Here is a 15,276-nt window from a genome sequence, read left to right as displayed (position 1 = left end):
ACGGGAATGTATGCCCCGCGTAATCTGTCAGTTTGGGCCTTGCATCTTTGGGCCTCAGTTTGGGCTATGTTTTGGGTTCTTGGGCCCTAGTGGGCCATCAGAAGTCTGATAATATGGGCCAAGGAAATGTTTGGGCTTAGGGTAAGGCCCATTAGAGGGATTGGGTCCGATTTAGCAAATTGGGCCATTGGTGGGCCACTAGTGGGCTTGGAAAGCTTACCTAGTTTTGGGCCTTAGTATTGGACCTTAGTTATGGACCAAGTTGGCTTAGGGGTAGAATGGTCATTCTACCCTATGAAGGGTTATTGAATTGGACTAAGTGATATGTTGGTATTGATAGCTCGGGGAGTCGAGGGATCAGCAGTTCGGGGATCTGCCAACTAGCAGCGAGGGGTTATTCGCAAGATTCTATAGTCAGCTTTGCGAGGTGAGTTTTCTCCAGTAGGAACGGGTCTAAGGCACCAATGTCGTCCCGTTTATGTATGTTAGTGAATACCGGATTTAGATCCGATGTCGGGCGAGGCCCAAGGAAGGTTTATATGTATGCTTCCGAGCTATGGTTCGATGTCGGGTGGTACCCGAGGCAGTAGTGTATGTGTAGTTATACTTGTTGTCTTTATGATACTTGTATGTGCCTGGTAGGGGGTGAGTGTGGGCGGGGGCCCATATCTCATCACTAGCTGAGTGTGGACAGGGTTCCATATCTCATTAATAGCAGAATAGGGGCGGGGCCCAAGACTGTCGGGGCCTTGAGGCTAGTATTTATAGTGTAGTGATTACGTTTGCATGTTTATCTGTTATTATAGTATGTGTGTAGCTGTAACGCCCGTAGATCCGGGCTAGTCAATTTAGAGACGATAAGCATCAAAAACGACTTTTTGATGGAAGATTAATTATAAGGATTAATCTTAACCAAGTTGTAGTATATGTCTTGAGGTTTCCAAAAATATAAAGAACGCCGAAATCCGAGTTATAACGAAGAAGTTATGACCTGTCGAAGTTTCACGATAAACCGGCACGGTGCCGAATGTCGTAAAAAGTGAGTTTTTGATAAACTATTTTTTAGCCTTAGTGATCTAAACGAAACTCGTAGTGTTCGTTAAACCGAGAGTAGGTATAAAAAGAACGCCCAAATCTGACTTCGTATGAGGAAGTTATGATTTTTCGAAGTTTCAGCTTAGCAGTAGACAGCTAAAAACTCGAATTTTAGATCGAGTTATTTTTAGCCGACACGACCTAAACGAGAATTGAAGGTCTCGTAAATAGTAGCACAACGGTAAAAAGTCTGACGAAAACGGACGTCGGATGAAGAAGTTATGAATTTTTAACGGATTTCCTGTCTCGGTCTGTTAAAAATAATAATATTAAAATAAAATCAAAATTAGACAACGAAGTCTAAACGAAAGTTGTAGAGCGTAATTTTACCTACGCGTGCATATAAAGAACTTCAAAAATGGAGCTCGTATGCGAAAGTTACGAATTTTAGAAGATTTTGGCACAAAATTCGAGAAATTTCGCATGGATAAGCCTTATCCGGAAGAGCCACGTCACCTCGCATGAACAGTAGCCGTGTGTCGCGCACCTGTCGCCTTTCGATTGGACCGAGCTTCGGTCTGGTAAGCATCCGACGCGCCTTTTGACGTCCTAGGCGACGTCTAAGACGGCTCGTAAGACGCCTCGCACGTATCCTTCGCTGCTGCTGCCACTGAGCTGCTTCGCTGCTGACTCACTTCCTTCTCGGCCGACCTTCGGACCCTATAAAAGGGAGGCTGCGAGCTTTCCCGGGTAGAATCCGAAATTTGCCACTTTCACCCATTTTTCATCCTTTTTATCATTTTGACTTCCCCCGAAGCCCCGATATCATTTCTAAAGCCCGGAATACGTTCCGAAGTTCCCGAAGACCCGGAAAATTTATCTTTTCGGTTTCGAAGCCCAACCCTCGCAGGGCCCGGTTTCTCAATAAAACTCCCGGTTTTATTAGAAACGATCGTTTTAGGAAACGAATTGCTGCCCGATTTTCATTAAATCAGGTGAGTGTGTAGTTACTTTCTTCTAACACATAAATATTAAGTATTTGCTAAGAAATACGTGATATGTGTTTATATATATTGTTGTTTATATGTGTGAGTGTATAGTCCCTTTCAAAATACGATTTTAATACAAGTATTGTTTGGAGGTATTAAGTATATGCTTTGTGTGAGTGTATAGTCACTTTCTTCTTACACATAAATATGAAGTATTTTATAAAATACGTGCTATGTGTATATATATTGTTGTTTATATGTGTGAGTGTGTGGTTACTTTCTTCTAACACATAAGTATGAAGTATTTGCTATGAAATACGTGCTATGTGTTTATATATTGTTGTTTATTTGAGATGTTGGTGGAATGGATGAACTATATAGGTTTTAATGAGTTAAACTATATATGTATTTTATATCTACAAATATGTTGGGTAGAACATAGGTAGATGAGATAGTTGGTATGTGATAAAATGAGGAGGTGTGAAAGATGATTGAGAATGATATTGGCAGATGCACCAATTAAAGAATGTCATAAAACTAGCAGATGCGCTTACGAATAATATCGGTAGATGCACCAAGTAGTGAATGTCGTGATCCTGGCAGATGCGCTTATAGGATAATGTCGGCAGATGCGCCAAATAGAGATTGTCATAATACTAGCAGATGCGCTTATAGGATAATCCTGGCAGATGCGCTTATAGGATAATGTCGGCAGATGCGCCTAAAAGAGAATGTCATAAACCTGACAGATGCGCCTAATAGTGTATGTCGTAATCCAGGCGGTGGCGCCTAATAGTGTATGTCGTAATCCAAGCGGTGGCGCCTAATAGTGTATGTCGTAATCCAGGCAGTGGCGCCTAATAGTAAATGTCGTAATCCTGACAGAGGCGCTTAAAGGATAGAGTTGGTAGATGTGCCTTATGTAGCAATGGATTTTGTGCCAATTCTTTAGGTCAATCCTTAGGAATGAATGAATGAAGAATAGTTGATTCTTAGGGTAAAACCTTAAGAAATAAAGAAGATAATGGGGATGGGTAATTGGGTTTATTGTTTGATGATTGAATATAATAATTATATTATTGTGGGTTGAAAACCCTATATGCTCACCAGGCTCCCAAGCCTGACCCACTCAGTTTATTTGTATCACAGGTATCGATACGAAGTTCCTTTACACTGAGAGATTAAAAGAGAAGTAGATCACTAGTGTAAATGAATGTAAGTTTTGTTTATGCTTATGTTTTTGTATTGACAATGATATCCCAATGGTTTAAGTGAATAAAATACATTTATTCGGAAATGATTTGATAACATAGTTATCATGTTTTTCTGGGAACAAATTCCACAACACTTTTAATCAAATGATTACTCTGATTTTATTTTAAAAAGCATAAACGAAATCGGTCTTTTCTGGCCGTGAAATTGGGGATGTCACAGTAGCGGGCGGGGCCCGAAGACAGGCGGGTCCTGGTAGAAACATATTTGTATACCGAGCGGGGCTCGATGCTAGGCGCGGCCTAATGCCAGGCGGGGCCTGATGCCGAGCGGGGCCCGATGCAGCGGGCTAGGCCCAGTGTTTGCAGTATGTGATTATGTATGGTATGTGGTAGATTGGGGAACTCACTAAGCTTCGTGCTTACAGTTTTCAGTTTTGGTTTCAGGTACTTCCGGTAGCATAGGGAGGAGCTCGGGATGACTGCATCGCACACACCAAGAAGCTTTAGCCTGGGAGGCTTATACTCTGATAAAAGAACATGTTTTGTGATGATACTCTGATTTGATATAACAACTCTTGTTTATGAACGATATGATCTGTTATTATAGTTTTTATTAATTAATTAAAAATAAATTTGGTACCACAGAGTTGGTACCACAGAGTATAATGACATGTGGGAGCATGATTATGGGTCAGGTATAGCCGAACAACTATTGAATCACGACCTTGAGCATCCGTCTCCATGTATTCAATCGTCCAATGTAAAAGAGATTCCAATGGATGAATACAAAACATCGGTGGCAACACCTCTTAGGTGTCCTATGTGCCAAAAAGTTATGTCCATATGGTATAAGTCCTTATGGATACAATTGAAGAGGAAATGTGTTGCATGACAAAATCCATCACCGTTGGACAATCTTTTAGAGCCTACCGTACACAATCTATATAAAGAACAGGAAGGTTAGTTGTTGTTTGTTCACCGTTTTTTGACTGGTATTGCGAAGATTGAATTTTGCAAGCGCTTATATGCGGATAGTCACGCAGACTGGTTGAAATGTGATGTAAGTTATATAATTATGTGCTCATTACGTACTATGCTTCTAATAACAATACTTACTTTAATGCAAATTTTTTTATTGTTAGCACATCATGATGTGGATCTCATTGTTGATAAAGCGTAGAGCGGATGATGCTCGGTGGAAGGTTGTTGTCACACCCCCAAACCGGAACGGCGGAAACGTTCGGGGGCGGAGGACGTCATGTTTAGTATCACAACACATGTATCATAGTAATCATAGTAACAAACAACCATTGCATTAATATTTAAGTGTTTACAAAGATGTGTTTCACAAAAGATTAACTCCAAAAGTAAATAACAAAGACATGAAGCTACTATGCTCCATCTTCTGAAATCCCAGAGCGTGTACCTGTCTACTAGTTTCCTAAGAATACAAGTTATTTTGAAAGAGCTGATCAGCATTTAAGCTGGTGAGTTCATAAGTATTTTAGTGATGTTAAGTAAGTTGTAAGTTCTTCTTAGAAAAGTTCGCATGTTCCTCCAGAAAATCCTATATCTTCTGATATGATGAAAGATAAGTAAAATGACTCTACAATCCTTTCTATGAATGTTAAATGGATACAAGTTATATAGAATCCAGATCAAACAAACAATTGATTGTGTGAATCTGCCCTAAGCCCACAACCAAACAAGGAACAGGAAATGAGGCGTAAGTCACACATCCCATTGTTTGTTAGATCTCCATTGTATATAACCCTAGTGTATTCACTTGGTACTCATGGAGTTAAATGTAATAGTTCCTTTATATTTGATGAAAACATTCCTTAAGGAAAACCCTTATTTCCTTTAGTAAAAATGGTAAAGACAATAGTTCCTTCTATAATCACTTAGTTTATACAAGCTATATATAATCTAATATCGAACCGATAGTTAATTGTGTGAATCTGTCCTAAGCCCACAACCAAACAAGGAACAGGAAGTAAGGCGGAAAGCACACATCCAACTGCCTATCAGATACTAATTATATATAACCCTGATGTATAAACTAAGGTATTATAGAATTAACTACTAAAAGGTCCTTTAAGTTATACTGGTTTAATAAAATGGATTAAACCCTTTTACTGATAAGTTTCGAGTTTAGTCTACTACATGTTCTATCTGAAAGGTATGTTTTTGTACTAGAAAACGATGTACTGAATTTGTATGTTATGACCTGGCCTATACCTGGTACCCTTTATGATTACTTGGTGTATACATAATATATATATAACTAGATTGAATAGATAGTAGACTGGTTGCATCTGCTCTAAGCCCACAACCAAACAAGGAACAAGAAATGAAGCGGAAAGCACACATCCTACTATATGTCGGACCCGATTTATATATATTCCTGATGTATCTACTAAGGAATCATAAAGTTAGCATTATAGGCCCCTATTAACTAAATGTTCATGTTTCGAGTAAGTTATGTATTTTATTTATTATTGTCTAGTACTTTGCAGATGTACCCTTTTTAATAAACCGATACTTTGTAGATGTACCCCATATATATATATATATATATATATATATATATATATATATATATATATATATATATATATATATATATATATATAAATCATGGCATATTGTAGATGCACCATATATATATATATATATATATATATATATATATATATATATATATATATATATATCCTTATACCACTTTTATTATCATCTTTTGTTTAGAACAATGAGTTAATGATATATTCCCTTCCTAGGTTACTGGGAAATTATTAGTATAGGTGTGTTAATCATGATTTGTTCTTCTGTTATAGTATATTGTATGTTCCTCCATGTTTCTCTTTATAGTATGTTCCTCTCTGTCCTAGTTATAGCACGTACTGAACCCCTAAACTATACCTATTATAGTTTACTAGTATGTTTACTTGAACTGTTACTGACTTGAATAAAAGACTCATTTTTCTACTAAGTTATGATTGTACTTTAAAACGGTGTTTTATAAACAATAAAGTAACACAATTTAAAAAGAGTTTTTGAAATGGTTTTGATCACTTATAAAAGCATAAGAAATCCTTTAATGTGATGGTTATCACAAATAACATTTACACAATTTATCATTGTGTTCAACTTGTATTCCCCCTGAAAGCATTTAAAAACATTTAAAAGATTGATTATAGGGGTATGAACTCACCTTATGTGGGTGATTCAACTGCAGACTCATGTAAGGATGAGAAGTTCCACAAATGAATTCCAGAGACACAAACGAGTCCTAAATGACATATAATGGCATATATTGGCATGAATTTAGTGTTTAAAAGCAACTAACATGCAAGGAAACACCCTTAGGGACTAGGAAACCCTTGGACTAAGTGTTAGAATCACAAGTGATTAACTAAATGGAGTATACAGCCACACCATGGAGTGTACGGCCAAGGGTTGTACGGTCGTACACTCATGGTAAAACAGGCATAAGAGGGTGTTTGAACCATGGGGAAGCTAGTGGGTATATTGCTCAACAAGAATATGAACTAAGTTCTCATTTTGGAGGGCCTTTTGGAGTGTTTTGAGGTGTGTACGACCATGCAAGGGTATACGGCCGTACACTCCTTTTGTTCTTGTAAAATGGTCGTTTCTAGGGTGTTAAACAAGAGTCCCTAACGTATACTAAGTATATGGAAATGATACTTACGATTTGGAGCTTGTTGGGGGTTCACAACCACCAAGAACTAGTGTGTGTTCTTGGTGTTCTTGGTGAAAGATGAAGATTTGAAGATCTATCATAAAAGAGATGTTTTCATGGATGAATCATGAGATGATTACAAGACTAGGAAGGACATCAAGAAAGATGGAGGAATCACTTACCACTTTTGAAGATCAAGATGAAAGGCTTGATGATAGTTGAGAGAGTTTGAGGGGATTTCGGCCAAGGAAAGAAGAAAATGAAGAAAATGATGTGATGTTATATATATAGGAGGGAGTGTACGGCCACCTTGGGTGTACGACCGTACACCCATGTTTACGGCCACCTTGAGTGTACGGCCGTACACACCTCCTGATGGTGTGTTCGGCTCGAAAAGCAATACTATGACTTAGGGTAACTCATCCCTATACCCAAAACTTGAATGTATTATGCTTAGAACACTCAAACAGATCCATAACGATGCTAAAAGATAGCAGAAATGAGTCTGACTCTCAATTGATTGACTGGACTTTCAAGACAAAAATTTTTGGGTTGTCACAGTTGTGCCGATAGTTTTCAACACTGATGTATTTGATTGGAGTGATATGGATAATGGATCCGTTTACCCAACTTGGACAGGCTTTGATACGGTATAATTGTGTTTGGATTACATTACCTAAGTAATCGTAAATTATAATATAATGTTATTTAATGATTAATTATTTCTAACCTTTTGTGTAGTTTTACATCCCAATTAATATACCAATTGTTCACTGGTTTTTGGGTGCTTTGGATTTGAAGACATTCAAAATGACTATATACGATAATCACTAGAAGAGCGGCTACTTTTCACAAGAAGGTGAATGGTTTATAGGTATGAAAGCCCGCATCCACAGACTGCTAGTGAGTATCAACTACGGGGGTATCAAACCAACCGATGCAATCCCACTTGAGAGTTTCAACACGACTCTCGAAAACGCCCCAGACGTACCACAACAGATTGACAGTAGAATGGATTTTGGAGTGTTTTTGTATTGGTTTCTGGAGATTTTGATCGACGGGAAATCATATTTTATAGAGGGTGAAAAGCGGTCAATGAGCAATGTTATATTATTCCATACATGAATGCTTTATAGGCGGGTTACATATAGAATTTCCCAAAATATCACTATTTCATTCACGTAAGAGATACACAAAACAATGTGGGATACGAATAGAATTTCCCAAATATAATGGTCATTTTGTGGGCCGGGTACCCATTTGATTTGACCATTCCAAACTTGTCATCTACAGAATCCTGACGCTCCTTCCCCTCCCTTTCATCGAAACCATCGTGTGTTGGTCGATACTCGAATACCAGTGATCGAAATTATTCCAAAGCTTCCGTCGTAAAGATGTCATGTTCTATGGGTTTTCACTCGCGATTGACATCCTCATCCAGGATTCCATCTTTCGAATTTGTATCTGGGTCAACCGCAGTTTCTCCACCTGCAGTGCGCTGCCCTGGTCGTCGTTCACACACCTCCAGCAGCCTTAAAGTCGGCATCAAAATCAAAACTTGTTCAAGAAGGATTGATTCTACGCGATGCTTTGCTGGTATATGTTTTATTCCACTTATCTATCGTTTTGATTCGTTTATCGATCGTAGTGAACGTTGACTGATAATTTCATTCTATCAACCATGACAGCATTTTAACCAATATATGGAATACTTGCGTCTTCGTACCATCCACAATTTTCTTTTAAAATTAGGGTTTCTTTTATATTTTCAGAAATTAACAAGAATCGCTTTGCTTGTTTATTTACACAATGAAGTTAATTATTTATGTAAATAGTTTTTAGGGTTTTGAATTCTTGGCCCATATTTTGTGTAACCTATATTTATAGTAATTCTTCTATCAATGTGTTAATTATCTTGAATTCTAACATCTATGATGTTTAAACATATACACCTACCCTCAAGATGAGATACTAACGTAATAGTTGCAGGATAGATTAAGAAAGATTGATAAATGATTGTTATTGTTCTTACTTAAATGTGAATAATCACATTCAATAATCAGTTAATGACATGATCTTATTTCATTTGTCAAATGGCTTTGTTTGCTTTTGCAGCATTAAATCCAGAGTTAAAGACTACATTGGATAAAGTTGTTACATCACACAAGGTGATTCTTTTCATGAAAGGAACTAAGGACTTTCCACAATGTGGATTCTCAAACACAGTTGTTCAGATTTTGAGATCAGCCAATGTACCTTTTGAAACAATTAATATTCTGGACAATGAAATGTTACGTCAAGGGTTAAAGGAGTATTCTCAATGGCCAACATTTCCACAACTCTACATTGATGGGGAGTTCTTTGGGGGTTGTGACATAACTGTTGGTAAGTTCATTCCCTCATGCTTTTAAATATACATATATTTTTAACTTTATATCCATCCATACATCATGATGCATTTTAATCAGTATCTCTTCAATCTTCATGGATATAGTATGTGTAGTTAATAACTCTCTTATTACAGAAGCATACAAGAGTGGAGAATTGCAGGAACTATTGGAGAAGGCGTCATTATCCTGATTGATATAAGTTTGTATAATTCATTTCCTTCATAATTGTAGAAAAACATGTTATATTATTCCATACACGAATGCTTTATGTAATCGACTTTTTGATTACTGAAAGGGAGGTTCTGTAAGTTGTATTTATGAAAGAATGTCTTCATGTGTGTTTCAGTGATGTATATGGAGAAAAAAAGATGCATACAGAAATCCAATTCATTCAGCATTCAACATGCCTATTATTACTATCACCCTGTTTTTTTCTTCCTCATGAAGTGTTGTCTTGATAAATAATGTTTACATTCTTTTGAGAAAATGTTGGTATGAGGAGGGCAAAGTTAATAAAAAAGTTAGGACTCAATGAGAAATTTTCATTTTCCAAATTCTCTAGTAACAAAGAAACACTCATATGATTTATCCTTGTCAAATAAACTAATAAAATTGAAACACCATTGCATATCTTGCTTACCAGATTTCCTCAGTTAATCCCTATTCTAATAAATGAATAATCTCTTTTTGCCAAGTGTCATTTTAATACAACTTCTTATTAATACTATACATGTGATATGTAGATATATTAGGCAATTCATTTCAAAATTCAAATTTACATTTTCTAATTATATGTTAAATTTGAAGTTATAATAACTTTAAAAATTTGATATATCTCTTAATTAATAATTTATTTAAAATGAATTATTTCAAATAACTGATTAATAATTATAAATTTTTATTATAAAAGTTTAATTAATTTTATAACCGTGGTTCCCACGGGTTATAAACTAGTTAAGAATAGAGAAACACTGCCATTTTTATCATCTTTTGTCGCAAAATTGTAAGAAGATGGAGAGCAAAGATTCAACCATTAATATAATCGCCAATCCTGCTACAAGATTCCATAATAACATAAAATTTTCACCATTGTTGACATGAATACATTATCGGCTTGACTAAATGTTTATGCAGTGTTTGGCATGTATAAGTTATCTTATTGCAATGTAACGTTTGGTCAGACCACTAAAGTAGCTTATAAGCTAACTTTTTACAAAACTATTTGATATGGTTTATTTATAAGTTCATGGGGCTTCTTCACAAGTTTTTAAAATAGACTGCTAATGTCATTTTATGTCATCTGACTAATCAACTAATTTTTATCAAACATTATTACTTTATCAGCTACCAACTAGCTTTTTAGCTGGTCTACCAAACACAACCTTAATATAATTAGAACCAGTCCCTTATTCCATGTGCAATAAAACCAAACTCACGTTTTCATGTATGTGTGCATCACTCATTACAACATTTTCTTTAACCTTTTTCTACAAGTTCTAGGTAACAATTATGTAAGAACTTGTATCGCTATTTCCCATCAAAGGGACACCTAACAACATAATATATTTCTAGTTTCAATATGCATTTTTATTAGCCATGTCATGTAACTTGGTATATGTTGACTTATTAGCCTTTGAGATTCCTAAAACCACACACACACACTTAGGAATCAGCAAGCTCAATCAGTTGATCAACAACATGTGGATCTGCTAATGTGGTTGTATCACCAAGCTCATCCAGCTGTCTAGAAGCAATTTTCCTCAAAATTCTTCTCATAATTTTCCCACTTCTTGTTTTTGGAAGACCAGGTGCCCAATGGATCTTGTCAGGTGCAGCAAATGCTCCAATCTGATTGCAACAAAATACAAACTTAGACCAATTTTTTATACAACAATTAGAAGTTAGAAGCCTTTTTTATCTGTTTTTTAGTAAATAAAACTTACATGAGTTCGAACAGAAAGTACAAGGCTTTTTCTGAGATCTTCACTGTATGGGACACCCTCAACTGGAGTAACAAATGCGTATATACTCTGACCTTTCACCTATTTATATTAGGTATCACAAAATAGATAATCATTTCTTACATTTTAACAATAATAATATCATATCACATGCAAATAAGAGAAGCTACATACCTCATGTTCAACACCAACTACAGCTGCTTCAGCACATTGAGGATGTGAAACTAGTGCAGATTCAACTTCTGCTGTGCCAATTCGGTGTCCACTGTTCATTTAGACAAATTGACTTACTTTCTGTTATATTTGAATACAAGTGTTCCTTTTTGACTTAATAAAGAAAGTCAGGAAATGAGGTTTTTCATATATTATTTATCCAGATAACACTTAATTCAGTTTAAATCAAAGTACCTGACATTAATTACATCATCAACTCTTCCAGTGAGCCAATGATATCCATCCTTGTCTCTGAAACAAAATTTAGTTCAAATGAAGCAATAGAATAATGTCAAATAACTTTCCACTAAGTAATCATGACATTTGTGGTTTATATCTTAAGAGGTATGTGGGTGTTTTTAGCTAATAAAGGTAGAAAAAAAAATTATGAAATTTTCTAAAGATGGTATTATTAAGTATTATTATTACCTGCTGCAGCCATCACCACTAAAATAATAGCCAGGGAATGCACTGAAATAAGTTGTTTCATATCTTTCATGATCCCCATAAAGTGTCCTAAATGCCCCTGGCCATGACTTTTTAACACATAAATACCCACTGCATTCACCTTCAATCTCCTTGCCCTTTTCATCCACTATCACAGCCTGCATTTTTTATTTTATTAAGTGTGATGATTTTAGAAGATTCAATGATTTGAAGGAAAACCATATGGATTTTGTTTTATAAATTATATAAAAAAAAAAAAAAAGATACCTGAACCCCGAAAAATGGAAAAGTAGCAGAACCTGGTCTTTGAGGCCATGCACCGGGCAAGGGCGTAATCTGGAAAAAGAAAAAATGATCAAATTCAATTGTTAATTACTTAATTATCAAATTATCATTAATGCAAATAAGTGTAAATTACACATACCATGAAACCTCCCGTTTCTGTTTGCCACCAAGTATCTGATATTGGACACCTTGAGTCTCCAACTACATTGAAAAACCACCTGTCATATCAAAAACAAAAACAAAAAAAAATCCATAAATAAAAATTTTCAATTAACCCCTAAAAATAAAAACAATCAAAAATTAGTCCCAAAAAGAACCTCCATGCACTTGGATTAATCGGCTCGCCTACACTTCCAAGAACTCGTAAAGACTTACGTGAATAACGAGTCACATGCTGCATTTTAATTTTAAACAACAAAAAATAATTATATCTTAATCTATATAAGCTAAATATCAATGTTTATGATGAGGTTTTATATAATAATAATAAAAAACTTGCCTCGTCACCCTCACGCATTAAAGATCGCACCAGTGTAGGAGCAGTGTAAAATATTGTCACCTTGTATTTGTCAACAATATCCCAACATCTCCCAAAATCTGGATAATTGGGAACCTGAAAACAGTTAAATAACATGTATTATATATGGAATCATAAAAAGTTATATCATAAAAAAAATATAAAAACTATGTTTATGATTAAACTAGTTTACCCCTTCATAAAGTACAACTGTTGCCCCATTAAGCAGAGGTCCATAAGCAACATAGCTGTGTCCAGTAATCCAACCACAGTCAGCTGTACACCTACAATACAATAGATTAATAGAAATGTATTAATAAGTCAAAAAGATTCACTCACTCATATCATATATTCATATACAGCTTAGTTTATTGGATTAAGTCAAAAGATTTACCAGTATACATCAGATGGCTTGTAGTCAAATGCATATTTGAATGTTGTTGCAGTGTAGATCATGTATCCTCCTGTAGTATGCACAACACCCTATCAAATGCACCAACATCATTTTTTTTTAAATAAAAAAAAAAAAAAAAAAAAAACTCATCCACAGATTAAGAAAAGATCAAATCAATAGGAGGCAGGGGTATTATCGACCTTTGGCTTTCCTGTGCTTCCGCTGGTGTACAGAAGGAAAAGCGGATCCTCCGCATCAACCCACTCAACATCACATTTAGTAGAACATTCTGGAACAACATCCTGCAATTTTTTAATAATTAATTAATTAATCCTGCAAATTTTATAATTAGAAAAGAAATCTAGTGTTTTTTTTTTCTACCTGCCACCAAGCATCTCTTTCCTTTTGCCATTTAGTAGCTTCCTTTTTCATGGCTGATTCATTTGCATATGTCAAACACAAATCTGTTTGTGATCAAGAAAAAGGTCATACTCATGTATATATAACTTAATAATTATACTTTTGTTTTTAACATAAAAATAAATAGCTCATACCAACAGAGACTCCATTTTGAGATGACTCTGAGAGTGCAGAATCAACAATTTCTTTAAGGTTAATGATCTTTTTCCCTCTTTTAATTGCATTACAAGTTATCACAATTTTCGGTTTGCAATCCATAACTCTTTGAACAAGAGAATCTGCAGAAAATCCAGCAAAAACAACCGAATGAACAGCACCAATTCGAGCACATGCGAGCATGGTGATTGGTAGTTCCATAAGCATAGGTAAATAAACAATTACAGAATCACCCTTTTTGACTCCATTGTCTTTCAAGTAATTAGCAAGCTGTCAAATTTCAATCACAAACTACAAATTGAGAACGAATAGTAGGGGTGTAATGCATGAATGTAAGAAAAGGTATGAATCGAATCACCTGACAAACTCTATCTAGCAACTGATTGTAAGTCAAGGAATCATCAACACCAGGTTCGTTTCCTTCCCAGTGAATTGCAATTTTGTCACCGTTTCCAGATTCGATGTTTTTATCCAAGCAATTATAGCAAATATTGGTGATTCCACCCTTGAACCACTGAACGAAATCACAGATAGCAATAGGAAAACGAACTTGTTAAGAATATGATGGAATTGGAATTGCAGAAGTAATGGAGATCTGATTACCTCTATGTCGATTTTCCCTTTTCTGATGTCGAGATTCTCAGAGTAAACCTGCTGATCCCATTTCTTCTTCCAGTAGAATTCGGAAGCTATGTCGGACCAAAAGCTAGCTGGGTCTTCGATTGATCTATTGTACATCTCCAGGTACTGAAACGGTATCAATGAACATCAATCGTGAGATTTTTTTTATCAACGATGAAATGAGGGGAATTACCTTTTCGAAAGATGAAACGTGGGCCTTTTGGGAGAAATCATGACTGGGTAAGATAAGATCATCATCGGAGGCAAGATGCTCGCCGAGGATTACAGCTTTCAGTTTCGATAACCGGGAGGAAAGAGAGGGTAGATGACGGAGGTGAAGGGCTGTGGTAAGATTGTTCGCCAAGTCCGGCAGCCGTGATCGGAAGGGATTACCGGAGTTCACTCTTGCTCTTATTGTTTTGAACGATGAAGAAACAAATACGTTGGAATTGGTCCTATCCACAAAGGGTCGATCGCCTCGAAGAAGAACTTGGGTGAACTGGCAGTAGCTCCTCCTGTCAACGATATCGCCATTAATGCAATCGTAATTGAAACATGCATTAACAGCCATCTATCTCCTTTCCTTTCTCCCTCCCTCCCTTCTCTCTCTTAGAAATTCTAAAACCTGTAATTGAATATGGGAGCTAACTGAAACAATAAACATTGTTTTTCTCTTACCATAAATACGAAACCCAAGAAATCTAACCTTGGTCTCCTGTTTTTTTTGTCTTTTCCTGTGTGCTATCTTGATTCATCGTACGTTTATGTTATTTTATTAAACTTACCGTAAAAAGAAGTAAAATTGAAGATGAAGAGTCTTTACTTTACCAGGTATATATAAAAGAAAGGGTTCTTTTTGCATGGGATTGGACCCCCATCGATTCTTGCAAACAACACGTCTATGGATTCGGCATTTGTTTTGTCTATG

The 15,276-nt window shown here is 35.9% G+C and overlaps 2 protein-coding genes across 2 annotated transcripts; one reads left to right on the top strand and one right to left on the bottom strand.

Annotated features, from left to right (window-relative positions):
• Positions 1–8,208: 8,208 nt before the first annotated feature.
• CXIP1 (CAX interacting protein 1) lies at positions 8,209–9,756 on the top strand. Its single transcript, XM_079079943.1, has 3 exons — positions 8,209–8,540; positions 9,060–9,329; positions 9,469–9,756. Exons 1-3 carry the CDS (start codon positions 8,339–8,341, stop codon positions 9,522–9,524), a joined length of 528 nt encoding a protein of 175 aa, XP_078936069.1. The 5' UTR covers positions 8,209–8,338; the 3' UTR covers positions 9,525–9,756.
• A 967-nt stretch (positions 9,757–10,723) lies between these two features.
• LOC145160660 (acetyl-coenzyme A synthetase, chloroplastic/glyoxysomal-like) lies at positions 10,724–15,014 on the bottom strand. Its single transcript, XM_079079942.1, has 17 exons — positions 14,542–15,014; positions 14,331–14,474; positions 14,086–14,241; positions 13,706–13,997; positions 13,533–13,615; positions 13,352–13,453; positions 13,152–13,240; positions 12,951–13,041; positions 12,740–12,853; positions 12,558–12,634; positions 12,380–12,458; positions 12,223–12,291; positions 11,938–12,113; positions 11,704–11,760; positions 11,470–11,560; positions 11,278–11,376; positions 10,724–11,182 (listed from the first exon to the last, which is right to left on the bottom strand). The coding sequence occupies exons 1-17, from the start codon at positions 14,917–14,919 to the stop codon at positions 10,997–10,999; spliced, it is 2,283 nt and encodes a 760-aa protein (XP_078936068.1). The 5' UTR covers positions 14,920–15,014; the 3' UTR covers positions 10,724–10,996.
• Positions 15,015–15,276: the final 262 nt, after the last annotated feature.

This window comes from Lactuca virosa, chromosome 2 (genome assembly GCF_052849685.1).
Source record: "Lactuca virosa cultivar CGN04683 chromosome 2, Lactuca_virosa_CGN04683_v6, whole genome shotgun sequence".
NCBI lineage: Eukaryota > Viridiplantae > Streptophyta > Magnoliopsida > Asterales > Asteraceae > Lactuca > Lactuca virosa.
Note: the sequence above shows the minus strand (reverse complement) of the source record. Positions and strands in the feature narration are given on the sequence as shown.